Consider the following 27,986-nt stretch of genomic DNA (forward strand, 5'->3'; position numbering starts at 1 on the left):
TGCTCTGGCCTGTATGTGGTCTATCCATGCAGTGGAATTTATTCAGCCATAAAAATGAATGAAGTTCTGATACATGTTACCATGTGGATGAACCTTGAAGACAGTATGGCTCGGTGAAAGGTGCCAGACACTAAAGTCAGCATGTCGTATAATTCCATTTATGTGAGATGTCCAGTAGAGGCAAATCCATAGGGACAGAAAGTAGATTAGTGGTTGTCAGGGGCTGGAGGGGAGGGAGGGGGAGATTAGGGAGTGATGCTAAGCAGTGTGGGGTTTCTTCTTGGGGTAATGAAAATGTTATAAAATTGGCTGTGAATACAATAAAACATTGAATTATACACTTTAGTTGGGGGAACTGTATGCTATGTGAATCATATCTTAATAAGGTTGTTTAAAAAAAACCTTATAGGGAATCCCCCGGTGGTCCAGTGGTTAAGACTTGGTGCTTTCACTGCCAGGGCCCGGGCTCAATCCCTGGTCAGGGAACTAAGATCTCAAACAAACAAACAAACAAAAAATCCTTATAGGTATGACTCATGTCCCCAGGGTCACTTGGATAAAAAATAGTTTTCTCCATCAGAAACAGGCTTCTCACTCCTGGGCCTGGTTTCCTCACCAAAGGAGAGGGGTGGCATGGACTATATACTGAGATATTTTGTAAGTTGCTAAGATCATATTGTAAAAACTACATAGAAAACATTTTAAAATGTTGAGAACTGATACTCATAAATCACCCACGAGCCTGACACTCAAATGCACAGCTGTTTCCATTCTTGTATTAGTGCCTTTAATATACACGTAATTTTCTGTTGCACACACATGTGTTCAACATGTTTGCTATTTTATTCTTCTTTAGAGTGGGAAGCCCGCACCTGCAGACCAGATGGAGCCCTTGTGAAGGACCAAAGCATTATGTAACGCAGGCCCCTAACATGAACACAAATCTAAATCCTCAGCAGCAATACCACAAGATGACCACAAGATGGCAATGTTGCTCCTTGAAATGAACGTATAGCATCCTTGGTAGAATTAGATGTATCACAACGTTTAAAAACTAGAATTTGGGAGTTTTTCCATATCAGACAAATAATTCAGGAAGACTTCTGAAAACGTTTGTATTTACAAAATATACTAGGTAGAAAGCAAAATCCAGTTAACAAATCGGCAAAGACTATGTTTTCTAAGCTAAGGTTTAAAAAAAAAAAAAAAGACCAAAATATTCCTTGGACCATGACACTGCCTCTAGACCTCAATCCACTTCATTTCTTCTGTCTCATCTCAAGTCTCAAGTCTGGTCACATTTGTTATTTATTGACTAATTTTATTGTATGTATTTGTGACTTTTAAAAAACCTTAAGAGTTAGAGTCTGTCATACAGAGTGAAGTAAGTCAGAAAGAGAAAAACAAATACAGTGTGCTAACACATATACATGGAATCTAAGGAAAAAAAAAAAAGGTCATGAAGAACCTAGTGGCAAGACGGGAATAAAGACACAGAGCTACTAGAGAATGGACTTGAGGATATGGGGAGGGGGAAGGGTAAGCTGTGACAAAGTGAGAGAGTGGCATGGACATATATACACTACCAAACGTAAAATAGATAGCTAGTGGGAAGCAACCGCATAGCACAGGAAGATCAGCTCGGTGCTTTGTGACCACCTAGAGGGGTGGGATAGGGAGGGTGGGAGGGAGAGAGATGCAAGAGGGAAGAGATATGGGAACATATGTATATGTATAACTGATTCACTTTGTTATAAAGCAGAAACTAACACACCATTGTAAAGCAATTATACTCCAATAAAGATGTTAAAAAAAAAAAAACCTTAAATAACTGGGAGGAAATATCTCAAAATGTTAAAACTAGTAAGGAAAGCAATTTATTTTTTCCCTTAAATTTCTTTTGTTTTCTCAAAATTGTTTACAATGTGCATGAACTCTTTACAGTGGGAAAATAGTAAACACTTTAAAGATAAGCTGCATTTCCTTGCTTGGTAATTTTTTTCTTTAACTCCGTAACTCTTAGGAAAAGTAGGGATTCCATTCCTATGCAAGATGTGTCATACAGGAAAATAAAGAGTAATATAGACAGGGGACTTCCCTGGTGGTCCAGTGGTTAAGACTCCACACTTCCAATGCAGGGGGGCATGGGTTTGATCCCTGGTTAGGGAACTCAGATCCCACATGCTGCACGGTGCAGCCAAAAAATAAAATAAAATAATAAAATAAAATCCAAAGAAAATTTTTTTAAAAAGAGTAATATAGACAATGGGACAGAAAAACAAGTGAAAATCAAGTACCTTGCAGTCTGTGTTGTGGGCCTTGCATGGCCTCAAAGACATTTCCCCCAAGATATTTATTAACCACAAAGGGAAAGATAATGACTTGACAGGGGAGAAATCTCGCATACACAGCCTTAAGTGCTCAAGGTCAACTTCACCAGTAATAAGACACATCAACACCATGACCTCCTTGATAAGATGCACCAAGGAGGACACAGCATCACCTCTGTGATATTCCTGCCCAGAAAGCACACCCCCATGTGGCACCCTCAAGCCACATGGAGGGACGTTCTACAAAACAACTGACCAGGACACTTCCAAAGTGTCAAGATCATCTTGGACGAGGAAAGGCTGAGGGCCTGTCACAGACTGGAGGAGACTAAGGAGACACAAGGACAAAATGCAACATGGGATTTCGGAACAGAAAAAGGACATTAGGGGAAAAGCTGGTGAAATTTGCATACAGTCAATAGTTTAGGTTAATGGTTTTGTACCAACGTGGATTTCCCAGATTTGCTCACTGCACAATGTTAGGTAAGATGCTGACATTCAGGGAGACCGGGTGATGAGTATAGGAAAATTCTTTGAACTTTTTTTTGCGATTTTTAAAAATGTCTAAAATTAACTCAAAATAAAAGGATTTTGAAAACCCAAGTTTCAAACTTACAGATACAATGGAAGTTGACAGAGAAAATAAATGACCCATAGTCCTCCTGGGTGGAAGGGTGGGGGAGGAGAGGAGGGGACACAAAAGGGATACTCTCTGATCCAGAGCCATGTGGTTGGTCCTCGAGCTGGCACCTGAGCCAGGAACAAAAATCCTGTAACATCACGTGTACCTCAAGTATGGGGACCCAACAATCTCCCTTCACCATCATCCCTGCTCTGCTTCTGGGGAAACTGAGGCTCGGGCCTGAAGCAAGTGGCCCAGGACCACATGGGTAGTGAGAGTCAGGCCTTCAGAGCTGCATTGATCAGCCCTACAAACCAGCTATGTTATGGCTTAGCACTGTGGCTTCCAGCTGATCTGGACAACCGGAGGCACCATGGGAGACTGGAGGGTGTCCCCAGAGCGACCTGCCTGGGGTGGCCGCTCCAGCTCTGCTGGGTCCCGCCTGCCACCCTGGCTGCTCTGCTGGGCCTCGCTGTGGGGGCGGCATCCCGCCACTGCTAATCCCTGGGCCGCTCACCATTTCCCATGTGGCTTCTCAGCTCTTCCACCACCAGGGAGAGCAATGAAATTCCCAGTGAAACCGTACAGTAGTTTCTGTTTTCCCAGATGGTTTCCGATCACACATGCTTCAAGAGTCCAAAGGACTGTGATCACACATTTCATGTTCACCAAATACCAACGAGGTGCCTGGCACTAGGCGAGGGCTTTGCATGCTTTATTCCATTTTATCTCCCAAATACCCTCATCCATTAGGCCTGCTGTTGTTTCACTCACAGAGGAGGAAACTAAGGCTCACTCTTAGATTCCTGTGACCGAGAGCCAGTCCGCTAAAGGACAGAGTCAGCATTCAAACCTCCTGTGTCTGTTTTCAGGGCCTAAACTCTTAATATAAGTTAAAATGGTTCTTTTCAATTTGAGGATTCCAACCCATAGGAATCAACGCAGTAGGTTAAGACTGGTGGTTCTCAGTCACGGTGATCTGCCCACCAGGCGACATCCAGCCAGGTCAGGAGACATTTTTGGTTGTCATAACTAGGGGGTGGGGCAGGCTACTGGCATCTGGTAGGTGGGAGCCAAGGATGCTGCTCAACATCCCACAGTGCCCGGGGCAGCCCCCATCACCCTGCCCAGGAAGGATCTGGTCTAAAACAGCATCAGGGTCAAGGCTGAGAAACCTGCTTAAAAGCAGCACTTGAAAAATAAAACAGAACAGAAAGAGTGCACCCATATACTGAGGTTAAGTACAGTTTTCATGAAGCTTTTATTTCAATTATTTGTATATGTAATTCTGGTCTCCATAAGAATTACTCGGGGCACTTGATAAAAATGCAGATGCTTAGAGCACAGGATTCCTGGAGCCCCTCCCTGTTACCTCCCCACCAACCAACCAGAAGAAAATCACATACCCTGCAGCCTTCACCCCAAATTTTGCCTATAAAAACTTTTCCCTAAAAATCATCGGGAGTTTGGGGTTTTTGAGCACGAGCCACCCATTCTCCTTGCTTGGCCCTGCAATAAACCTTTCTCTGATATTAAAAAAAAAAAAAAAAAAAATCAGATGCCTGGATTTCCCATCCAAAATTCTGATGGTGAGTCTGGAGCAAAATTCAAGAATCTGGATTTTTAACAAGTACCCCCTGAGACTCTGATTCTGGTGGATCATGGACTTGGCTTTGAGAAACACTGGAATAGATGCCCTTGAGGTTAGGTGGCCAGAGGCTAAGTGACCAACTTAATAAGGATTTGAGGTTTTCTTTATGCAGGGCAACACATGAAGTGTTTCACATACATCACCTCGTTTAATCTGTCACACTGTACAGGTTCCCTCATTAATGCATTAAACAGAATCATTAACATTTATTTATTTTATATCGGTGGGAGAGTCATGATTGCATCCTTTTAAAGGATCCTTTAATACCAAGTTAACAAGTTTCAGACACCTTAAGATGTTTTGGGGACCTCAAGAAGAGTGGAATTTGTCCGAATTTTAAGTAGCACAGGTGAAATCTGGGGGAGAAAGCTCGTTGGGCACGGCTTTAGTACCTTGGGATAACAAATACCAGACTTTTAAAAATCCAGTCTGAGGTTCCTCACAGAGACTTCCAGCAAAACAAACTCAAGAAGGCCTACGAGGTGAATTAGCATGCCTGCTGCACCTATGTAAATAATCAGGCCCAATCTTACTGGACCAGCCTTATTTCATGCAAAAAATATCTTTCATTGAGATTATGAGGCCGTAGGGAAAATTTGTGTTTCAATGGAGAACTGGGTTTTGTCTAGAACACAGCCTTTCAGGTTATACGATTCTAGCCTGTTGTTGCCTTTGAGCTACTTCTGCAACTCTGCACAGATAACGGAACAAGGTAAAATAATTCTATTCTGTAGACATGTTCTCTCTTTCTTGCCATGTAAATAAATACAGATAAGTAAGTAATTTCTCCGGTTTTGCCTCCATTTGCACATTCATGTTAATATTCCTAATCTACAGTCTTTCAGAATCTTTTTTGGATTCTCCTGCAAACTGGTTGTAAGATCTTACCGGTTCCTCGATTGATGAGTTAAGTAAAAGCTTGCACACGTGTTCATTTAGTATCTGTATGAAAGAGTTTTATTTTCTTTGTTTTGGTCTAAGCCTCTGCTTTTCAAATCTCCCTGGTCATTGGTCTTATAATCTTTGGGTTCCAGGCAGCAATTTAAAAAATTACATAGGAAATAACCAATCTGCATTGTGTGTAACAGAAGTGAGCATTATTTTATGAAACTTCTATTTGCAATACATTTATATATTTGTTCTAGGTGGATTTAAATGTATTTTTTAATTTTTGGATGATCATTGTTTTGAGGTAAATATTTGGGCCCTAACGTGTTTTTTCATAATATTCCATTTTTACTCAGTAAAGATTTATTGAGTTGGCTAGAATATTTTTAAGTCAGGCAGATGTAAATGGAAAGTAGGAGAGCCTCACAGTTTACAGTTGGTCACTCTCTTATGCTGCTTCTCCTCCCCCCAAAATTGAGGTACAGAGCAATCTGAGTGCAATACTCAGACTGCCTGCTCTAATAAACCCAACACCCAAGACACACACAATATTACAAACTGTTAGGTGCCTCTCAGACACCAGTAGGTCCAAGCCCTAAGATCCTGAAAGGCAGAGCCTTGCTCAGCAGCTGATGGCGGATCAACAGAATTACCTTCGTACACAAGAGTGAGAACCACCATCACTGTCCGCCAACACCCGTCGTTAGCGCTGACTTGCTGGGTGGGAGACCTGGGGCAAATCCCATCACTTCTCTGGGCTGATTTCATCTGTGAAACAGGAAAAGTGACAAATGAGACACTGTATGTGAAATTCTTCCATAAACTGTGAATCATCATGTAAGAACAAGGAATACTTTGTCCAGGCCCAGCAGAGGTTCTGAATAGTGGAAGGGGGAGGAGCGAATATCCTGATGTTTGAAAAAGCTCCTGGATGATTCCAAAAGCTGCCCCGCCCCCCACCCCCAGCAAGCTATGAAAATTAGAGGTGCACACTGATTGGCTCATGGACCCTCCTACCATTATGTGCAAAGTCTCTGAGTGTGCATACAGGCATTAGTCCTGGGAGAGGTGAAGGTGGCAGTGATCTCCCTAAAGATTAAGAATTCTATTCCAGGGACTTTCCTGGTGGCGCAGTGGTTAGGAATCCGCCTGCCAGTGCAGGGGACAGGGTTTGAGCCCTGGTCCGGGAAGATCCCACATGCCGCGGAGCAACTAAGCCCGTGCGCCACAACTACTGAACTCACGCGCCTAGAGCCAGTGCTCCACAACAAGAGAAGCCACTGCAATGAGAAGCCCGCGCACCGCAACAAAGAGTAGCCCCTGCTCACCGCAACTAGAGAAAGCCCGCCCGCAGCAATGAAGACCCAAGGCAGCCAAAAATAAATAAATAAAATAAAATAAAATAAAATTTCTATTCCAAAGCAGGGCTTCTCAACCTCGGCACCACTGACATTTTGCACCAGATAATTCTTTGTTATGGGGGGTTGTCCCGTGAAATGAAGGATGTTTAGCAGCATCCCTGGCCTCTGCCTGTGAGATGCCAGTAGCAGCCACCAAATCCTGGCAACCAACATTGCTGCATGTCCCTTGACACCACTGCCCCAAAGCAACTTAGAGGCAGAGGACACAGAAAGGGAGATTCCAGCTAATAGTACTTGCAGCCCCAGATCCCCCAACCCCCCTAGAGCACAATCGTGGCTATTTCCACGCCTCCCATATTAGCCCTAATTCGTCCTCACATCTCTGGGCACCTGGTCACACCATCTTCCACGCCTTCCCACCCCACATTACCTCAGGGCTTCGATACCCACCACCTCCTAAATGGCTTTTCTGCCCGGCATCCGGCTGTTCCGATTCTCCCTACGCAGTGCTGAGTTCCTAAAGCTGAAACATTTCCCTCTCCAATAAAGTAGTGTCCATCTCCGTTATAAACGCTCTATAATCTAGCCTCCACATACAAACTCTTCCCCAAGTCCGACTAGGAGCTTTTGGGAAGAGGAACAAGGTAAACCTGCCTGAATCGCACCAAGTCCTGGAGATGATTTTGGCCCCGAAAAGCATTAATGTCAAAATAATAAAAATATACCCTTTCTTTGGAATTGAAGTTTACACGTGATTATCTGTTATTAGACCTCTGCATCCTCCAAAGGCAAGGGGTAACGGAAGTGAAAGACTGGTCGTTAAAGCAAGGGCTTCAAACTGTGGTCAGACTCATTAGGTCCTGAAATCAGTTTAATGGGTTAGCAACAGACTTTTGGAATGGAAAGAACAGAATAGAATAGAATAGGACAGGACAGGACAGGATAGGATAGGTTGGAATTAGAACCCACGTCGAGTAGATCTGGCTGCGTCATGTGAGGTTGGGCTAAAAATCTCCCTTTAAACTTATCGCTCAGTAATCTGCATCTACAGGCGTGTAAAATATATTTCTCACTGTAGGTTGAGTCAAAAAAGTTTGAAAGCCCCAACAGGTAATCTACATATTCAGCAGTGGAAGCAGGTGTAACAACAGCAAAAAGTGCAAGGTCACTGGGACCTCCAGAGGCACAAAGACTGGATGGGGCTGGGGTGGATGCCAGGGCGGGGGCAGTACTGGGTGGAGCGGACACGGTCAAGGAAAGGCAAACCCATGTGGGGCTCTCTGACTTGGGGTGTCAGGGCTCAGTCCCGGGGTCGGGTGGGTGGAGGGGGGTGAGGAGGAGCGAGGAGAAAGGAGGCTGCGAACCGCAGGTGAAGGACAAGGAGGCGGCCTGAGCGCCGGGACGCAGAGTCCGGGGACACCCCCCTCCTCAGCATCAGCAGTCCTGGGGACCCCCGGGAGAGCCCAGCTGGGGGCGCGGCCACGCCGAGTGACCCGAGACCCTCCCTGACCCGCTGGGGCCCGTCCTCACCGGGCACCGGCCGGGCGGCGACGGCAGCGGGGCCCTCCCTCTCCGGAGACCGAGCCGCGGTGGGTCCTCTGGCCTCGGGCCGCCGCAGCCACAGGCGCCGACCTCGCGGCCCAGGCCCCTCCGGCCACCGCAACCCGGGTGCCCAATCCCCGCCCCCACCTGCCCTCTCGGGAGCGAGCCCCGTGCCGCGCGCGCCGCCCCGCTGGCCGTAGGGAGCGCGCACCGCCCCGCGGGGAAGCCGGCCTCTAGGAGCGCACTAGAGGGTTCCTAGCAAGCATGCGCAGCGGGGCCGCGGTGAGCCCATTCTTTGGGCAAACTCCTCTTCTCCGGGTCTTCCGTGCGCGGTGCCTAGCTGGCGGCCGGACCAATTGGCCCTGGGAGGCGGGGCCAGGGCTGGCGAAAGAGGCGGGGCAAGCCCAGGATTGGGCGGCGGCAGCCGGGGACCGAGCTTTGATCTGACCTGAGGCTTGGACGGCGGGCTTGGGGGCGGGGAAGAGGGCCTCCGGGGCGGTGGACCCTCAGAGAAGAGAGTTGGGGGGCTTGAGACCCCCAGACCTGATCCAGGATTTGACTCTGAGCTCACTGAGCGGAAGCGGTCATTTTTAAAAAAATTTTATTTTATTTATTTTTTATACAGCAGGTTCTTATTAGTTATCTGTTTTATACATATTAGTGTATATATGTCAATCCCAATCTCCCAATTCATCCCACCACCACCACCCCCCCACCCCTCTGCCACTTTCCCCCCTTGGTGTCCATACGTTTGTTCTCTACATCTGTGTCTCTATTTCTGCCAGGCAAACCGTTTCATCTGTGCCATTTTTCTAGGTTCCACGTATATGCGTTAATATACGATATTTGTTTTTCTCTTTCTGACTTACTACGGAAGCGATCATTTAAATGCATCATTAGGCCCGTCACTTTCGTTAGCCAGCGGAAGGAAATTTCCTATGGACTTCATAGAAACTTTAAAATGACCTACCCCAAAGCTGGGCCAATTTGATTCAAACTAAATAATGATAATAACAGATTATAACTGAGTAAAATAAGAAGCCATGATCGATAGTGATGTAAATAAGTAAATGGGGAGATGGGAAAGCTTTTACAGTAGAATGCCAACTAATAAATGCAGAAGGAAGGATGCGGAAAATCACCCTTTGGCGACCATCGTAAGTAGTAATTGATTCGGGCAAAAATTATCAGTGGCCGCTAAGACCGGAGGGTGAAAGTTTAACAAGGAACTAGTACTTACATATTCCCAAAGTACATATTTCCCCACAATACATTTTTTAATTGCAAGAGGAAAAATATGAATTTTACAATAGACAAATGGTCCTCAAAGTGTAGTCTGGGGTTCCTGGAAGTCACTGTGGGATATTCCAAAGTTTACATGACGTGTAACAGGTTGAATGCCAAAGCACAGATGAGAACCTGTAGTCCTCCATTAAGCCTACATTAAAGAGATTTGCAAAAAAAAAAAAAAAAAAAAAGTAGAACTACGCCATTCTCATAAAATTTCTTTGTTTTGGAAAATATAGTGATTTTCATAAAAATCTGTTATGCTAACACATAAAGGATTTATTATTGTATCTTTTGGTAACAGATTTATTGGCTATAACTCACATACCATACAGTTCACCCATTTAAAGTGTACCAATTGAATGGTTTTTAATAGATTCACAGAGATGCGGACATCACCACACTCAGTTTTAGAACAATTTCATCACTCCAAAAGAAACCTTTAGCGATCACCCCCAAGTCCCCCATCCTCCCATGCTAAGCAACTATTAATCTTTCTGTCTCTATAGATTTGTATATTCTGGACATTTCATTTAAATGGAATCATACAATCATATATCTTCTGTGTCTGGCTTCTTTCACTTAGCATAGTGTTTTCAGAGTCCATCCATGTTGTAGCATGCCAGTAGTATTTCATTCTTTTTATCATCAAATAGTATTGCACTGTATGGATATACCCCAATTTGTTTATCCATTCATCTGTTGACTGACGTTTGCATATTTTCCACTTTTTGGCTACTATGACTAATGCTGCTGTGAACATTATGTGCAAATTTGTGTGGACAGATGTTTTCAATTCTTTTGGGGATACACCTGGGATTGGATTTGCTGGGTCGATGTTTAACCATTTGAGGAATTGCTAGATTGTTTTCCACAGGGTCTGCTCCATTTTACATTCTCACCAGCAGTGTGTAAGGGTTCCAATTTCTCCACATCCCTGTCAGCAGTTGTTATTATCGGTCTTTCTGATTATAACCATGCTAATGGATATGAAGTGGCATTTCACTGTGGTTTTGATTTGCATTTCCCTGATGGCTAATGATGTTGATCCTCTTCTCAAGTGCTTATTTGACATTTGCATATCTTCTTTGGAGAAATGTCTATTCAGATCCTTTGCCCATTTTAAAATTGAGTTGTCATTTTATTATTAAGACTAAAAATTCTTTATATTTATATTCTAGATACATGTCCGTTGTTAGATATATGATTTACAAAAACTTTCTCCCATTCTGTGGGTTGTCTTTTCACTTTATTGCTCCCAGTTAAGATGGTGTCCTTTGAAGCACAAAAGTTCTTAATTTTGATGATGTCCAATTTATCTGTTTTTTCTTTTGTTGTTTGTGCTTTTGATGTCACATCTAAGAAATCACTGCCTAATCCAAGTTCACAAAGATTTACCTGTATGTATTCTAAAAAGTTTTATAGTTTAGTTCTTACATTTGGGACTTAGACCCATTTTGAGTTGTGTCTTTTTTTTTTTTTTTTTTTTTAAATGGGCAAAGTAGGGCTCTGATTTCATTCTTTTGCATATGGATATCTGAGTTGTGCCATTTGTTGAAAAGACTGTTCTTTCCTCTCTGTGATTATTTTGGCTCCCCTGTTGAAAAACAATTAACCATAAATGTGAGGGTTTATTTCTGGACTCTCAATTCTATCCATGGGTCTGTGTTTATTTTGTGCCAGCACCACACTGACTCAATTACTGTTGCTTTGCGGTAAATTTTGAAATCAGAGAGTGTGAATTCTCCAACTTCGTTCTTTCCCTTTTGTTTTGGGTCCCTTGAGTTTCCAGTTGTCATCTTTCTTGTCAATCTTTTTGAAAATGAATCTCTCTTTTAAATTTTACATCATTGCAAACACACTCCATGGCAATTATTTTCAAGTATTCCTGCTTTTTCCACCTAACTGTATATTGTAAAACTCCCCCCCCCAATATTATAACCCTATTTACATATGGCTGGCTACATAGTTTAGTTATTTTCCTATTAGACACTAGTTTCTTTTTTTTTTTTTTTGACAAATGTATTTTATAAGATGCCCAGATCTCATTTTTTTCCATCATAATACATCATATAAATTCAGGGGAAACATTTAAACGTTTTTCAGATCACATGATCCGATATAGAATTTCTAACCAGAAGAATCCTCAAACTCAATTTGAAGAAAAAAAAAATTTAAGCATTTTTAAAATTAATTAATTTAGTTTTGGCTGCGTTGGGTCTTCGTTGCTGCGTGAGGGCTTTCTCTAGTGGCGAGCGGGGGCCACGCTTCATTGTGGTGTGTGGGCTTCTCATCGTGGTGGCTTCTCTTGTTGCGGAGCACGGTCTCTAGGCGCGCGGGCTTCAGTAGTTGCGGCACGCGGGCTCAGAAGTTGTGGACACGTTTCTAAATTTCACTGTGGCTGCTGTGGCTGGCTTCATTCCTAACTTTTGGGGAACCTGGGTGAAAAGTATATGGGAATGCTTTGTACACTTGCAGTTTTTCTGTAGGTGTGAAATTATGTCAAAAATAAAACGTCAGACAAAAAAAAAAAAATCTGCCTCTTTGAGGGGATTCCGTGAGGGGAAAGCATCTTTTTCTGCACTGGTCCAACCCTTGCCCATCTATCCAGCCCTCGCCCATCGGTCCAGCCCCCACTCACAGCGCACGATCACTGCACACTTATTCTCTGATCACCCTGCGCGGTGGGGACCGGGATTGCTCTGGCGCGGGGAGCTGCGGGGCCTGGGGGCTGCTTTCCTGGACACTTGGCGGGTGGCGACCGGAGCGGCCCAGCATCCTCCGAGCGGACACCCGCCCTGCCTCTCTCCTGTCCAGGCGCGACGACGCCCCTGCCTCCCCTCCTGCAGGGCGCCCCGGGCCCTCCGCTCACCGCGACCCTCCGCAGCCCCGCGGGCTCCTCCCTCCGCCTGCCCTGCTTTGGCCACCCGGAGCCCCCAGTCTCCCAGTTGGCAGAGTGAAGACGCTGCTCCTCTCTAGAAAACGCCACTACCCTGACACCCCTCCCCTCCGCCTTCCTCCTGTCGCTCTAAAGCTGCTGCTGGAAGTCCCCGCCGCCCCCCTGCCCCTGGGCTCCAGGCAGGTGCAGGTCCAGGTCCCATGGGGCCCTCCTGCCCTGGTCCCCCGCCCGCTCCGCATTTCCACATTCTCCGCATCCTCCGTCGAATCCCCTCCTTCCCGCGTTCTCCCGCCCCCTTTCCCATCCTTGTTTTCAGTCCTCCACCTCCCACTGCCTCATCCTCCGCGCCTTCCTCTCGCACCTACGCTCCGCCCAACTCCGACTGCGCGCTCTGGGTCCCCGCACCTCTGCCCCTGCCTGGGCTCCGAGTGCCGTACCCCATCCGCACCCTGCGCCTCTCCGCCCGCTCCCCTGCCAGGTCTCCACCCTGGGCACCTTAGGGGCCCAAGTCCACAAAGACCCCTGCCGTGGTGGCGTTGAGCTTACGTTAAGGGGGGTGGGTTGGGGAGAAGCAATAGATAATAATAAACAATGAGTCACATGGTCTCTTAGAAGAGGTACTTGCTGTGGGGCAATCAGACAGGGAGGAGGAGGGGCTGCGACTTGTGTTGGAGTGTCTGTTTGAGGATAGGATGACAAGGAGTAAGGATCTCACCCGCATTCTTCGGATAGCCGGCCATCTGCCGGATTGTCACTGAGGAATCCTCCCTGGCCCCTGCAGAAGACAAGTTAGAGCCGGTGCCCGGGCCTCAAAGGGCCTGGGTGGGCGTCCGGAATCTGCTGGGCCTGACGGCGTCCGCGCGCGCCTCCTCCCGGCCTCCAGGAGAATCAGCCACATTGAGCCTGGCGGCGGCGGGGGTTGCGGGGGCGGGGGGCGGGGGGTGGACGTGCCTGGACCAGCTCTCCAAGCTAACCAAGGAAAATGCAACCTCCAGGAAAAAACACGCAGAGGTTGTGCACACAAGATGAAGCGGGGGGCGTTATCAATATTTTCTTCTTAATGATATTACCGGATGTTGCCAAGGATACCTGAGAGCCGGGTATTCACGGGCCGCGGGTGGAATGATAGTGGCTGTGTCCACCCCGTGTGCAGGAATCTCACCCAAGGCTTTTGAAAGGATTGTTACCAACCTAGAAACAATTGGGATACGTCCAACAATCAGGACTGGTTGGATAAATGATCACCCACCCCTGTAGTGGTACGTTGTAAAATGGACGCTGGAGAGACATTTGTAATACATTTAGAAAAAAAAAGTAGGGAATTCCCTGGTGGTCCAGTGGTTAGGACTCCGTGCTTTCATTGCCGGGGTCCAGGTTCGATCTCTGGTCCGGAACTAAAATCCCGCAAGCCACGCAGTGCGGCAAAAAAAAAAAAAAAAAAAAAGGCACTTTATCACCCCAATTTTCTGAATATAAAAATATTTATCATAGACTTATCTCTAGATGGTGGAATTACTGTAGATTTTGTAATATTTTTTCATAATCAGTATTTTCTGTTTATTTTCATGACCATGAATTGCCTTTTTTTTTTTTTTTTTTTTTAGCTTGAAGGAAAGACCAATGCAAGATATTTTTAAAAAGTAAGTGTAGGGACTTTCCTGGTGGCGTAGTGGATAAGACGCTGCGCTCCCAATGCAGGGAGACTGGGTTCTATCCCTGGTCGGGGAACTAGATCCCACATTCATGCCACAACTGAGGAGCCCATGTGCCGCAACGAAGACCCAGTGCAGCCAAATAAATAAATACTTAAAAAATAAGTGTACAGTAGTCATCCCATTTACTTTTTATCCCCATCATAATTAATGCCCCTACCCACCCACTCACTGAGTGCAGAGACCCAGAACTGGTATCAGTCTGCCACTTCTGAGGGTTTTCTGCTCCGTTGACACTGGTGGGAACCACTCATGACCGACAGGAACACACCCGTCCAGCAGGATGCCAACTGTGTGAACTGGAAGGGCCACTTGCCCCCCAGCTCCCTTCTCCCCTTGGATTCTCCTCCTGGTGGGTGGCACTGTCATCCCGGGCTGGGCAGGCCAGTCCTCCCTCAAACCCTGTCCCCCGAAAGAGACCACCCATCACTGAGCCCTTCTCCTTCCCCTTCTAGCATCTCCCATCTCCCCTCCCTTTTCTCTCCCCCGGGCTGTGGTGGTGCCCTCACCAGCCTCTCCGCTCCCACTTTGGACCCCCTCCAGTCTGTTCTCCTCAGGGCACCAGGGGAGTTTTGTAAAACGACACTGACCACATTCCTCCTCTTCATAAATCTGTCCCAACCTCCTACTACCCGTGATGAGCCTGGAACCCACCTGTGGCCTCAAGGCCCTGGGCCAGTAGCCTCTGCCAACCATTCCTGCCTCGTGGTCTTCCTGTCCTACTCTGTCTGGGCTTGCTCCTCCCAAGCCCGCCCTCTTCACCTTTCAGCTCCCTCCATGGGGCTTCCTCAGGCCCCTGTCATATGCTGAGGAGCTCCTGGTCCTCTCCTGGGCAGCCCTTAGCCCCAGATTTCATGCACTCATCAGCAGGAAGTTCTGTGTCTCCTGTCTACCTCTGGGAGGCTGGGGCTGTGACCTGTTTACCACTAGGTCCTGTGTACCCTGCTCTGGGCAGACATTAAGGTCCTCAAGAAGTGAAGGGGCAAGAAAGCGGCAGGACTGGGAGGGAGAGGGAGGGTGAATCTAGGTGAGGGATACGTGGTGCTCCCTGCATGCTCCTTCAACTTTTATGGGAGTTCGAAATGTTTCAAAATTTAAAAAATAAGAAAAGCTTAACACCTCTGGATCCAGTGTATGAGCTCCCTGCCTGGCTTGGCAGTGCTTCCCACCCTCCAGGCAGATGACAGGCACCATAGGCCGCTTGAGCCCCCGGAGGGAGGTGCACCCTTCCTGTTCCCCCACCCAGCCTCCGGGGGCCACCTAGTCAACCAGGCCCCCTCACTGGGGACCCGAGTGCCACCCCCACCCCCAGGCTCCCATGGCAGCTGCGGAAGGGGTCGATGGTGCCACAGCAAAATGCAGGGGAGTGGACACCCGCAGTGGCCCTGCCCAGGCCAGGACTGCCTGGAGTCCAGGCTGAGTGGCAGGGGTCGAGGCTGGCCGGCCCCTCTCCCCACCTCCTCTACTCCATGCCTCCTCCACTACCAAATGTTAAACCAGAGCAAGCCCTCAGGCGGTCTCCTCAACTGACAGAACCAGCCCTCCAGGATGACTCAGAGCCTCAGGAAAGGAGAAATCTTGTGGGGGATGGGAATCTATTTAAATATAGAATTCAGACAAAAGAACTTTTAAAGTTATGGTTACAGAATATAAATATTACAGACAACCATGCTATAAAAATCACAGCAAACTGGAGAGTTGGGCGCTGAGGATGTGCTGCGTAACTCACTTTTCCCAAGAGGGAGTCAACAGATACTGATTAAATTTGGAAAATGTTTGAAAACGTAAGTCCTCTAAACTCTACTTTTAAAAAATAATCCATTTCCTTTTGCCCAAAGGCAGTTTTCAAATGATGAGGACCACGTGGGCTGAAGCAATTTGAGGCCAATGCCTTTTCTCAGGGGACCCCGACTTATTGTTGAAGGAGGGGAACGGTGTTTCTTCATCTTTTCCTCCAGCAGGGCAGCACCCAGGGGACCTGAGGAGGGGCTCAGGCTCCCAGGAATCTCCCTCAGCCCCCAAACCACCCAGAAGGAACACGGCAGGGGCACAATACACTTCTGTCAGGCGTGCCCCCTCACACCGCAGGCTCACCTCCTCAGCAGAACCTTGGGCTGCCATGGACATCAGGGTCCCTGTGCACAGAGGCTGTCAGTCCTGTGTGACTCCCTGGAGGAGGTGGCCTTTCTGAGTGTCCAGCAGGAAGAAGCAGGCTGAGGCCTCTTGGGAACTGGCCCTGGAAGGAGAGCCAGAGAGGGGCAGGATCGGCTTCCCAGGGGTTCAGGGTTGGACACCAAAGGCAGCAGAAAGTGAAAACCTCAGAGACTCCACCTAGTCTCTGAGTCAGTGGTCGGGTTTTCCAGGCTGAGGAGGCCCAGGGTGTGAGGCCCTGGGGGATGGAGGCCACTGGAGAGCCCTCCTGGGCCTGAGAGATGGCCCAGGCCAGGAAGCCCTGGAGCAGGGCCAGGTAAGGGCTGGTGAGGGTTGGGGAGGCCCAGGAGCAAGGGGGTGGGGGTTGGAGCTGGGACCTCAAAGGACCCAGAATCATGGAATTTTAAAAACCTATCCATGGTGGGATCTAGTGTACAGCTTCTTTTATTCTCTTTTTATTTTATTTTTTCTGCTTACAAAAGTAAATTATGCTTGATCAGAAAAAGATTACAATGTTGAAAGTGAAAATCAGTCAGCGGCTGGGCCCCAGGCAGAAGCCCAGTGGAACGTGTAGAAGTTGCAGCCAAGTTCACTGACCCAGCCAGATTGCACCCTCGGTTGTCAGGAACCGGGCTACGGGTCCTCCCTGGACACGATGGGGCCCATGGTGGACTCCTCCCCATCCACCAAGGGACTGGGGGCAGGCTGTCCTGCCAACCTTCCGTCTTCTTTTCCGTCTGGAAGAGAAGGGTGTGGGTCAGGCTGTTGTCAAAGGAAAAGGGGGAAGGGGTGGGGGGCAAACCTGGGGGTCCCAGCTGCCAGAGCAGGGGCGGGGATTGCTGACTCCAGAGACATGCTCCCAAAGGCCACTGGCCCAGGGACACAGAGGCTGTTTCCAGGAAACTTTGGGCCAAATCTGGGCTGAGCATCAGGAAGCTGCTGCTCCCTCCCCACTGCCTGGCCCAGGACGGGGCAGGAGGTGGAGAGGGCTGTGGACAGGTCTGGAGGTAAAGACGGAAGGGCAGGTTGAGAGGTGTTGACTGCCCATGAGCACCTGCCCAGGGGAGCCCATGGGGCCGAGCTGCAGCCCTTGTTCCGTTCTTCATCTCTCCGTCTGAGGAAGGGTGACTTTGTCCTGATTCTCACAAAGGTGCCATATGGGGTGGGGTCCATATGGCCCCAGAGCCCGCCTGATCTGAGAAGTGAGCAGAGGTCTCAGGTGGGGTAGAAATGGCCTGTCCCACCCAGCTCAGCTGGAAGAATGGGCTCTGAGCCAGAGGGGGCCCCCCCATCCTTTCCAGTGAGCTAGCTGGTGGCCTCAGGGTGGTGACTTGGCCCTTCTGAGCCCTGCCTCCACACAGGTCGTGAGGACAGAACACTCTCTGCACTGGGCAGAGGCAGGTGGACATGAGGAGGCACTTGGAGCAGAACAGGCCAGTGGAAGGGCTCAAGGGTGAGCCAGGCCCACTGCAGAGGGGCCTTCAGGCTCCGGGGTCCCTGACTCCAGCAGGCGATGGAGCCTGAGGTGTCCCTCGGGTTGCCTGAGAACTCTAGGCCTGTGGCTGGGGATGCCCCCATCTCATGAAAAAGAAAGACATAAATAGGTAAACACATAAGAGTAGACACGGAGAGAAATAGGCCCAGGAACACAGACATACAAAAACCCATACAAACTTATTCTCCTAGGCAAATACACACATAGGGAGACAGAACCTTAGAGACACACACACACACACACACACACACACACACACACACACGGAGGCCTACAGACACTCAGAGATTCACACTGAGATAATGTAGATGCACGCAGAAATGTTCACAGCACACACATACTCCCCTGAGCCAGCCGAGCCTGCTGTCCCCCTGGCTGCCCAGGTGACAGGGGACTTCGGCCCCAGGAAGGTCCTGCTCTCGCCCTGCTTGCTGGTCTGGGGCCTCACCTGTGTCCAGCTTGCTGCGTTTTTGCTCAGGCTCCTGGGGGGCGGCCTCGATGGCCCGCTGAGCCTCGGGATGGATCTTGAGGAGGGCTTTGGCAAGGGTGGCGGGGCCGGGCACCCCCAGGGACATGATACAGTGCACTCCTTTGCGCTTGGCCCCCGCCACTTTGGCACTGTCCTTGGAGGCCGTCAGCAGCACCAGTTTGGAGAACTTCCTGGGCTTCCTGGGGGCTGCGGGGACGACATCTGTGCCCGGCTCAGGGGACTCAGGGGAGGGTTCCTGGCTGGCCTTCACGCTCTCGCCCTCCTGCTCACTGGGCTCGGGCAGGGGCATTCCGGGAACGATGGCCTGGCCCCCAGGCCACGCTCAGGCCCCAGCAGATGGATTTCTCCTCCACCTCCCTGGAAGGAACCCAGCAGTCCAAGGGCTCCGTCCTAAGGCAGGAGGCAAAATCCCATTAGTGGAGGTGCCCTTGGACCTGGGTTCAGGAAGAATCTGGGCTGGAGGTTGGGGCAGATGGGGCTGCCTCGGTGCCCCCGGGGAAGGACCTGAATGGAGCCAGAGAACCCTGGGCTGGTGCTTCTACTCTCCTGGTAGCCTTGAGTCCGTCACTTCCCCCAGTCAAACCTCACTTTCCCATCTACAAAATGTGCCCAAAACAGGGCTCTCAAGGGGCTACTGGGGTGACCAAGGTGCTGACAGCTGTGAGCTACTAGGAATCCAGGCCCACAGGTGCTGAGCACGGGGTGAAGTGCTTCCACAGGTTTTTCCATTTAACCTTCAGCCCCACATTATGAAAGTTGATCTTTCTCATTGACCCAGGTTACAGATGAGGACACTGAGGCATGCAGCCATGAAAGCAGAGCTGGGAGTCCAGTCGAGGTGGGTCCAGAGCCCGCCCCGCACAGCACCTGGGGTACCTCGTCCAGGATAACAGGAACCGGTCTTCCTGAGCACCAGGCGTTGGGGAAAAGCACTTTGGGGACATGAGCTCAGGTCACCAACCCTCCCAGAATGCCTGGTGCCCTTCACCCTGACACTGTGTCACTGGGAGCATGGGCTGGGGCCCTGCTGGCACACTGCAGACCCCAAAGGAGGAGCCTGGCCCTGGGAGGAGGGACTCTCTGGATTCACAACTAGATCCATCCCCCATCCCAGGCAAGAGGCCCCGGGGCACCCAGTGCTAGGGGATGCCAGGGCCCCACGAGGGCAGCGACCTTGTGTCTGAGCTGGTGCTGGCTCTGCCTCAGCTGAGTGGGGACAGGGCTGTGGAGGTGTCCAGAGAATCTGTTGTCATTGAGGGCTCCCTGGCTTCTGGTCTAGAGAAGCAGAAAGGATGGATGACAGGGAATTCCCTGGTGGTCCAATGGTTAGGACTCTGCACTTTCACTGCCGGGGGCCCGGGTTCAATCCCTGGTCAGGGAACTAAGATCCCACAAGCCACACGGCATGGCCAAAAAAAAAAGAAAAGAAAAGAAAAAAATGGATGACAGGGGCAGTGCTGGCCTGGAGACCAGGGCTCTGGGGCATCAGTGTGGGCTAGCTGTTTTGTCTGTTGGGGGTGATTGGGTGGTGGGCAGATGGCAGGGTCTTTCTCAGTTTCCAGTTTAGCCCAGAAACAAGATTGCTGCCTTGGCAGACATCTCACCCTCCCTGTCCAGGACTCAGGCAGCACCAAGGCCTGTACACTCTTACCCCCTAGACCTGTTTCTCCAACCTGGCTTTCAGTTGTGTTTCTCTGGGCCCCTCCAATGCACATGGCTTGAGGTGTCCATGCCCCGCACCCCAAAGTCTTCCAAGACCCCTTCATCCATGAGAGGAGCCTGAGGTGCAAGGCCAGTGCATGGTTGGGGTGCCTTGTCCCCTGCAAGCTCCCCTTCTCAGTCAACTAGACATGAAAGCAGAGACCTGACAACTAGACACGAAAGCAGAGACCTCCCAACTGCGACAGAGGAGGACCCCCACCTCCAGGGGGTGTAGCCTCAGGTAAATGCTTCCTGGTAGCAAGTCACCTGACCACAGGCACCCCTGGGATTGATGTCTCATTATCCCTCCTGTCCCTGGTCCAGCCCCTGGCTAAGCCAACCCCTACTCCTCCCATGTGCTCCTTCCCAGCTCTGCCCATCCTGTCCCACAGGGCAGGCAACATGGTGGTACCTGGGACCTGGGGGGACATGGGGCCCAGCAGAAAAGACACTGCCTCCCCACCCACCCCCCCAGAGAACCACTCTGGGCAGGAAAGGGTTATGGTGGGAAGCCCCACCCACAGGACCCTGCCCCCATACTCTGATTGGCCTGGTACACAACCCTGGCCAGCAGCCCACACCTCTGTGGTCCAGGGATGAAACTCCAGGTGGCTGGACCCCTTTCTCACATCATATACAAATAATTAACTCTAAATGATCATAGACTTAATTATGAGAGCTAGTGATAAAACTCTTAAAAAAAAAAGAAAAGAGTAAATCTTCCTGACCTTGGATTAGGCAAAGCTTTCTTCAGTATGACACTAAAAGTACAGGTAACCAAAAAAGAAACACAAAAATTTGACTTCATCGAAATTTAAAACTTTTGTGAGTCAAAGGACACCATCATGAGAGTTAAAAGGCAGCCCATAGGATGGGAGAACATTTTTGCAGGTCATACATCTGATAAGGGACTTGTATCTGGAATTTATAAAGAACACATAACTCAGTAATAAAAAGACAAATAACTCAATTTTAAAATGGGCAAAGGATCTGAATAGGCCTTTCTCCAAAGAAAATATACAAGTGGCTAGTAAGCACGAGATGTTCAACATCATTAGTCATGAGGGAAGTGCAGATCAAACTATAATGAGATACTATTTCACACTACTAGAATGGATCTAGTAAAACAAAACAAAAAACCCAGACGATAACAAGTGTTGGTGAGGATGAGGAGAAAATGGAACCCTCATACACTGCTGGTGGGGATGTAAATAGTGCAGCCACTTTGGAAAACAGTCTGATGATTTCTCAAAAGGTTAAACATAGAATTACCATATGACCCAGCAATTCCACTCCTAGGTGTATCCCCAAGAGAAATGGAAACCGATGTCTACATAAAAACTTGTACATGAATATTCACAGCAGCATTATTCATAGATGCCAAAAAGTGAAACAGCCCAAATATCCATCAACAGATAAATGAATAAATAAAATGTGATGTATCCACACAATGGAATATTATCTGATAATTTAAAAAGTTCATGCCACGACATGGATTAACCTTGGAAAGATTAGCTAAGTGAAAGAAGCCAGTCATGAAAGATCACATATTATACACTCCATTTCTATAAAATGACCTGGAGTCTATAGAAAATCTATAGAGTAGAAAAATCCATAGAGACAGAAAGTAGATTTGTGATTGTCTAGGGCTGGGGGTGGGAGGGATGGGGACCAGAAGAGTGAAGAGTGAATACTAGTATGTATGGGGTTTCTGGGGTGATGAAAAAGTTCTAAAACTGATTGTGGTGATGGCTGCACAACTTGGTGAATTTACTAAAAGCCATTGAATTGTACATTGTGAGTGAGTGAATTGCATGGTATGTAAATTATCTCAATAAAACTTATGTATTGAGAATAGAGAAATTAAGTCTATAATCAGTGGTTTCCCCACTTCATGATACCTAAGAATCACCCAGAATTCTTGTTAAAAATGCACAGTTCTGGACTCTTCCACCCCCAGACTTCTTTCTCAATGGGTCTGGAGAGGGACCTGAGAATCTACATTTTTTTTTTTTTTTTACCAGTACCCTATTTGATTCTGATACTTTGTGAAAAATGGATGATGCCATGGGCCCTCTGTTTAAGAAGTTTCTAATTTCTAGTTCATAGCTGAACTGTTTTTCCACCACTCCATGTACAGGGGTGGACAGTCCCTCAGGCTGGATCAGTCTCTTTTCTGGATTTATCCCTAACCTTCTAGCAATTTATTTTTGAGATGTGAATGGAGGAGTTGACAGGCAGCTATTTTAAGCCTAAAACATCTATTTTGAAAATTAAATTTTTACTCAATAAAAGTTCATTGAGTTAACAGAATTTTTAGAAGTGAAGCAGAAATGAATTAAAAAGATCAAAAGGCTTAATAGTTTACCTTACTTCACTCACTTTACACCCTCCACCTGCATCCCCAGTCGGATGGTTTGATATTGCTATGGGTCTCCAGTCACCCATTTATCCTAACGAGCTGTCATGATATTGTAAGATGGCTCAGTGTAAACCCCAAACCACACAATGTTAAGAACTGGCAGGAGCCTCTTAGACACCTTGGGAGGCAGAATAATGCCCCCCTGCTGCCCATCGCCAAAGCTGTCTAGGTCCTGATCCCTGGAACCTGTAAATATGTTACCTTATATGGCAAAGGGGGAATTAAGTTTGCAGATGGCATGAAGGTTACTAAACTAGGAGATTATCTTGGATTGTCCAGGTGGTTCCATCACAATGACAAGGGTCTTAAAAAGCAGGAAATGTAGGTAGAAGAGTCAGAAAAAGCAGTGTGATGATGGAGGCAGGGTCAGCAAGAGGAGAGATTCGATGTTGCTGGCATTGAAGGTGGAGGGAGGGGGATATGAGCCAAGGAATGCTGGAGGCCTCTAGAAAAGACAAAGAAACAGACTGTCTCTCCTATAGTCCCCTGGAAGGGTTACAGCCCTGCCCACACCTTGATTTTAACCCAGTGAGGCCCATGTCAGACCTCTGACCTCCAGCACTGCATGACTTTTACAAAGCTATGTTGTTTTAATCCACTAAATTTGTGGTAATTTGTTATGGCAGCAGTAGGTAACTAATACGAGGTCCAATCCCTTGATGGTGAGGTTCTGAAAGCCAGGATCATGGGAATTACCTGGCGGTCCAGTGGTTAGAACTCCCCGCTCTCACTGCCGAGGGCGCAGGTTCAATCCCTGATTGGGGAACTAAAATCCCACAAATGCTGTGGCCAAAAAATAAAAAACAAGAAAGCCAGGATCATTGCCTGGCAACTGATGATGGATTAACAGAATTACCATTACCTTCATATGTATGGGAGAGAAATACCATCGATGTCCACCAACACCTGCATCCTCAGCTAAGAGGCCAACCCCTTACACTCTCTGGGCTGGTTTCACCTATGTAATGGGAGTAGTGGTGAACTTCACAGGGGCTCTTAAGAGCAGGCAGGCAGGCAGGCAGGCAAAGGTGAAGTCTTCACGTTACCAGTGATACTGACAGATGCCCCTTCTATAATCGCTGTCCCATGTGGTTCTTGGAGGGCTGCTGGTGGGATGATGGACCCACTTAGACATGCAGGTACACATCCTTACAGGGAGATTTTCAAAGCAGCAGTAAGACCCAGAATGGGTCAAGAACTGTTACTCTATAGTGTGCAGGGAACAGCTTCCCCAAAGTGGGAATTTCATGTAATGGCACCTCCTTTCCCCTAATCACCATGGCTTGGAATCTTAGTTACTTTTACTCCTCCTTACCCACTGTAATTTGTCCTTAGACCTGTCTATGCTGCGCCCAAATGGCCCCTGCTCCCCGCCTCTCTTCTCTCGCATCATTACCGCCACCTCCTGACTAAGCCTCCGGAGTGCCTCCCCCGCCCCAACATCTCAGACCTCCAACTGCCATCCCTGCGAGCATCTCTAGAGCCACAAGGATGGGACGGGACTGGGGATGGGTGCAGGGCGGGGGCAGTACTGGGCGGGGCGGACACGGTCAAGGAAAGGCAAACCAATGTGGGGCTCCCTGACTTGGGGTGTGAGGGCTCAGTCCTGGGGTCGGGTGGGTTGGGGGAAGGACGAGCGAGGAGAAGAGCTGAATCGCTGGTGAAGGACATGGAGGCTGCCTGAGCGCCGGGATGCAGAGCTGGGGGGCACCCCCCAGCATCAGCAGCCCTTGGTGACCCCCAGAGGAGCCCGGCAGGGACCCGAGACCCTCCCCGATCCGCTGGGGCCCGTCCTCACCGGGCACCGGCCGGGCGGCGACGGCAGCGGGGCCCTCCCTCTCCGGAGACCGAGCCGCGGCACGTCCCTCAGCCTCCGTGCCTTGGGCCCCCGCCTGGGTTCGGGCAGTCACCTCAAGCTGGGGTCATGGAGCGAGCATGCGCAGCAGGGCTTGTGGGGGGCCCATTCCTTGGGCTAACTCGATTTCTCCGGGTCTTCCCCTCGCGGGGCAGAACTGGCGGCCTGACCAATCCCGCGCGGGGGCGGAGCCAGGGCTCGCGAAGGGGCAGGACCATGCCGTTATTGGGCGGTGGCCCCCCGGGGGGCGGAGCGTCAGCCTTCAAGTGGCCAGACTTAGAGTCTGGGGAGTGGGTTTAACTGAGACCACCCGACCTCCCCCAGTGTTTGACCTCGGCTCTACGCAGAGGAAGTCACAGCATTTGTTTAAAGGCCTCGATCGTCTCCGTTGTTCTCCTGAGCGAGCAGAGGGAAGAACTTCCAGTATGCTCATCAAAGCTACTGATTCCGCTCCGCCCAGCATCCCTGAGGGCGCAGCATTTTTGCCGTTGGTCCCTCCCCGACCCTCGGTCCAGCCCTCGCCATTGGTCCCTCCCTCGTTATTGGTGCTCCCCCCCTCCCTCGCCACAGGTCCAGCCCTCGTCCATCATCCCGGCCTTCGCCCATCGGTCCAGCCCCCACTCACAGCACAGTCACTGCACACTGATTCTCTGACCACCCTGGGCGGTGGAGACCGGGATTGCTCCCGCACGGGGAGCTGCGGGCCCTGGGGCCTACTTTCCTGGACACTTGGCGGGTGGCGATCAGAGTGGCCCAGCATCCTCCGAGCTGACGCCCGCCCTGCCTCTCACCCGCTTCCCCTCCTGCACGGCGCCCCGGGCCCTCCGCTCACTGCGACCCTCCCCAGCCCTCCGCCCGCCCCCCTTCGCCCCGCTAGAGCCCCAAGTCTTCTAGCTGCACGTCCTCACGTTGGCAGAGTGAAGACGCTGCTGCTCTCTAGAAAACACCACTCCCCGGACACCCCTCTTCTTCTCCTCCTTTCTCTTGCTCTAAAGCTGCTCCTGGGCTCCCAGCAGGTGCAGGTCCAGGTGCCATGAGGCCTGTCTGACCTGGACTTCAGGCATTTCCCACGTTCTCCGCATCTTCTGCATCCGCCATGTCCTCCAGTTCTCCCGCGTTCTCCTGTATCCTCCTCCTCAAGTCCAAATATCAGCAGAACCTGCAACTGCCTCTACAAAGGCTCCCAGCTCCCTCCTCCCCCGCCTCACCCCGCCACCGCCGCCCTGGCTCTGCAGATCCCTCATCACCACCCTCGGTTCAGCAGCCACGGCTTCCACCGACCTCCAGTCCTTTCTCCAGGGGCCAGGTCATTTCCTGGGTATTCTTCAGGGTCATTCAAAGGCCTTCATGAATTTATTTGCCATTATCTAATAATAATCCACTGACTACTGGTTGTTTCTAATTTTATTATGTTATAAATATCTTTGTATCTAAATTCCTGACATCTGATTATCCCCTTTCTTGAAATTTCAAAAAAGAGTCAAAGAAGGCAAATGTCTTAAGAGCTTTTTATTTTATTTTTGGTAAGTTTTTAAAAAATTTATTTTATTTATTCATTTTTGTCTGCATTGGGTCTTCGTTGCTGCGCGCGGGCTTTCTCTAGCTGTTGCGAGCGGGGGCTACTCTTGGTTGTGGTGCGCGGGCTTCTCATTGCGGTGGCTTCTGTTGTGGAACATGGGCTCTAGGCACGCGGGCTTCAGTAGTTGTGGCACGAGGGCTCAGTAGTTGTGGCTCGCAAGCTCTAGAGCGCAGGCACAGTAGTTGTGGTACACGGGATCTTCCCGGACCAGGAATCAAACCCTTATCCCCTGCATTGGCAGGCAGATTCTTAACCACTGTGCCACCAGGGAAGTCCTTAAGAGCTTTTTAAACATGTTGCCAGATTGTCCCCAAGGAAGTGCACAAGCTTGGAGTCAGATGCCTGTGTTCAAATCCCAGCTCTGGCATTAGCTAGCTGTGTGACAAGCAATTGCTTCCCCTGTCTCTCAGTTTTCTCATCTGATAAATGGGTATAATAACATCACCCACCTCATGGAGTCATTGTGAGAATTCACAGAGTATTATCCTGTGGGTCGTGGGTTCTAACATTTATATTCCGTAGTCCAGCGGTTCTCAGGCTTTTTGGTCTCAGAACCCCTTTAAAGAGTGATTACACTCTTTAAATTATTGAGCAGCTGGAAGAGCTTTTGGTTATGTAGGTTACATCTATCAATATTTACAATATCAGAAATTTAACCTGAGAATTTAAAATATCAATAATAAATTCACTGCATAACTGTATCTTCAAACCAAAAATGAGTGAGAAGAGTGGCAATGTTCTACATTAAAAAAAAAAATCTGTTTGGGGACTTCCCTGGTGGTCCAGCGGTTAAGACTCCTCACTTCCACCGCAGGGGACACGGGTTCAATCCCTGGTCGCAGAACTAAGATCCCACGTGGCATGGCCAAAAAAAGAAAAAAAAAATCTATTTAATATCACGTTTGAGAAAAGACAGCTGGGTTCTCATGTCTGTGTCTGCCTTCACTCTATTGGGATACACTGATTTGGTTGAAGTACGTGAAGAAAATTTAGCCTCACACAGATAAAAAACTGGAAAAGGAAGGAATATTTTAATAGCCTTTTCAGATAATTGTAGATATTCTTCTTTGATACTACACCAACACTCAAAACATGGTAGTTTTTTGAAGGTTAGCTGCAACACGGAATCTGAGATGACATCAGTGAGCTTTTTGTGTTCTATTACATGAAAATCCATTGATCTGTCTTGCACTTTGAAAGGGTCTTTTACCCTCGTGTGATTTCATAAATCATGTGTTGGTCTTTTCGAAAATATTTGTTCATTGACTTATACAGATCTTGCAAATGTTGACACATCTTATTATACAATATAAATAAAATGTATAACATTCATTAATACTGCCACCAATCTCAACACAAAAGTCTGGCAATATTGGGAAGCTGTGAAGCTAAAGGTGGCATACAAGTTTTCCAAAATTGTACTTTTTGCCAGAAGGCTTAGAATTTTATCATTGGCAACAAATTCTGTCAGTTTGGTGTCACTGCCTTGATTCACACTAAGAGTCACCATTGCTTTTGCATCATCAGTGCAAAGTCATCACAGTGAAAAAGGCAAACACTGTCTCAGTATTACTATGAAAATAATCATGGACCTTTGAAAAGACTTTGGGAACCCCAGGGGCCACCAGAACACACCTTGAGAACAGCTGCACTTTCATTTTTCTATTAGCTTGTTCATCTTTTTCTTACTGATTTAAGAAACATTTTTATTGAACTCAGATTAACCCTAGTGTTCCACATGTGATGGAAATATTTTATTACTTGCATTTGGTGGGGGAGGAGGTTGGGAAAATAGGTGTATGATAGGTGTGTGTGTTTACACATCTGAATCTTTCTTTCTTTCTTTCTTTCTTTCTTTATTTATTTATTTTTGGGCGGCACCTCGCAGCTTGTGGGATCTTAGTTCCCTGACCAGGGATTGAACCCGGGTCCTTGGCAGTGAAAGCACAGAGTCCTAACCACTGGACCACCAGGGAATTCCCTACACAGCTGCATCTAGTG

The 27,986-nt window shown here is 48.6% G+C and overlaps 2 protein-coding genes across 10 annotated transcripts in view; both read right to left on the reverse strand.

Moving 5' to 3' along the window:
- FLYWCH1 (FLYWCH-type zinc finger 1) overlaps nucleotides 1-8,639 on the reverse strand; it is a 29,665-nt gene extending 21,026 nt beyond the window's left edge. For 4 of the 7 annotated variants that reach the window (XR_009005435.1, XM_007181614.2, XM_057529322.1 and 1 more), the window contains exons 1-2: nucleotides 8,383-8,639; nucleotides 6,145-6,259 (exon numbers count right to left, since the gene is read on the reverse strand). The gene's annotated coding sequence lies outside the window, so the exon portion shown is untranslated. The remainder of the gene's footprint in view (nucleotides 1-6,144; nucleotides 6,260-8,382) is intronic. The other 3 variants (XM_007181611.2, XM_028166378.2, XM_007181613.2) reach the window with 2 other exon arrangements.
- Nucleotides 8,640-16,869: 8,230 nt separating this feature from the next.
- On the reverse strand, nucleotides 16,870-25,534 carry FLYWCH2 (FLYWCH family member 2). Of its 3 annotated transcripts, XM_007181609.3 has the most exons (4): nucleotides 24,350-24,552; nucleotides 19,602-19,703; nucleotides 18,387-18,818; nucleotides 16,870-17,180 (listed from the first exon to the last, which is right to left on the reverse strand). In XM_007181609.3, the coding sequence occupies exons 3-4, from the start codon at nucleotides 18,715-18,717 to the stop codon at nucleotides 17,077-17,079; spliced, it is 435 nt and encodes a 144-aa protein (XP_007181671.2). In that variant the 5' UTR covers nucleotides 18,718-18,818; nucleotides 19,602-19,703; nucleotides 24,350-24,552; the 3' UTR covers nucleotides 16,870-17,076. The 3 variants fall into 3 exon arrangements, with proteins under 3 accessions (XP_007181671.2, XP_007181672.2, XP_007181670.2); XM_007181610.2 differs by lacking the exons at nucleotides 19,602-19,703; nucleotides 24,350-24,552 and adding an exon at nucleotides 25,456-25,534; XM_007181608.3 differs by lacking the exon at nucleotides 19,602-19,703 and having other exon boundaries at nucleotides 24,350-24,551.
- Nucleotides 25,535-27,986: the final 2,452 nt, after the last annotated feature.

The sequence above is a fragment of the Balaenoptera acutorostrata genome, chromosome 15 (genome assembly GCF_949987535.1).
Source record: "Balaenoptera acutorostrata chromosome 15, mBalAcu1.1, whole genome shotgun sequence".
Lineage (NCBI taxonomy): Eukaryota > Metazoa > Chordata > Mammalia > Artiodactyla > Balaenopteridae > Balaenoptera > Balaenoptera acutorostrata.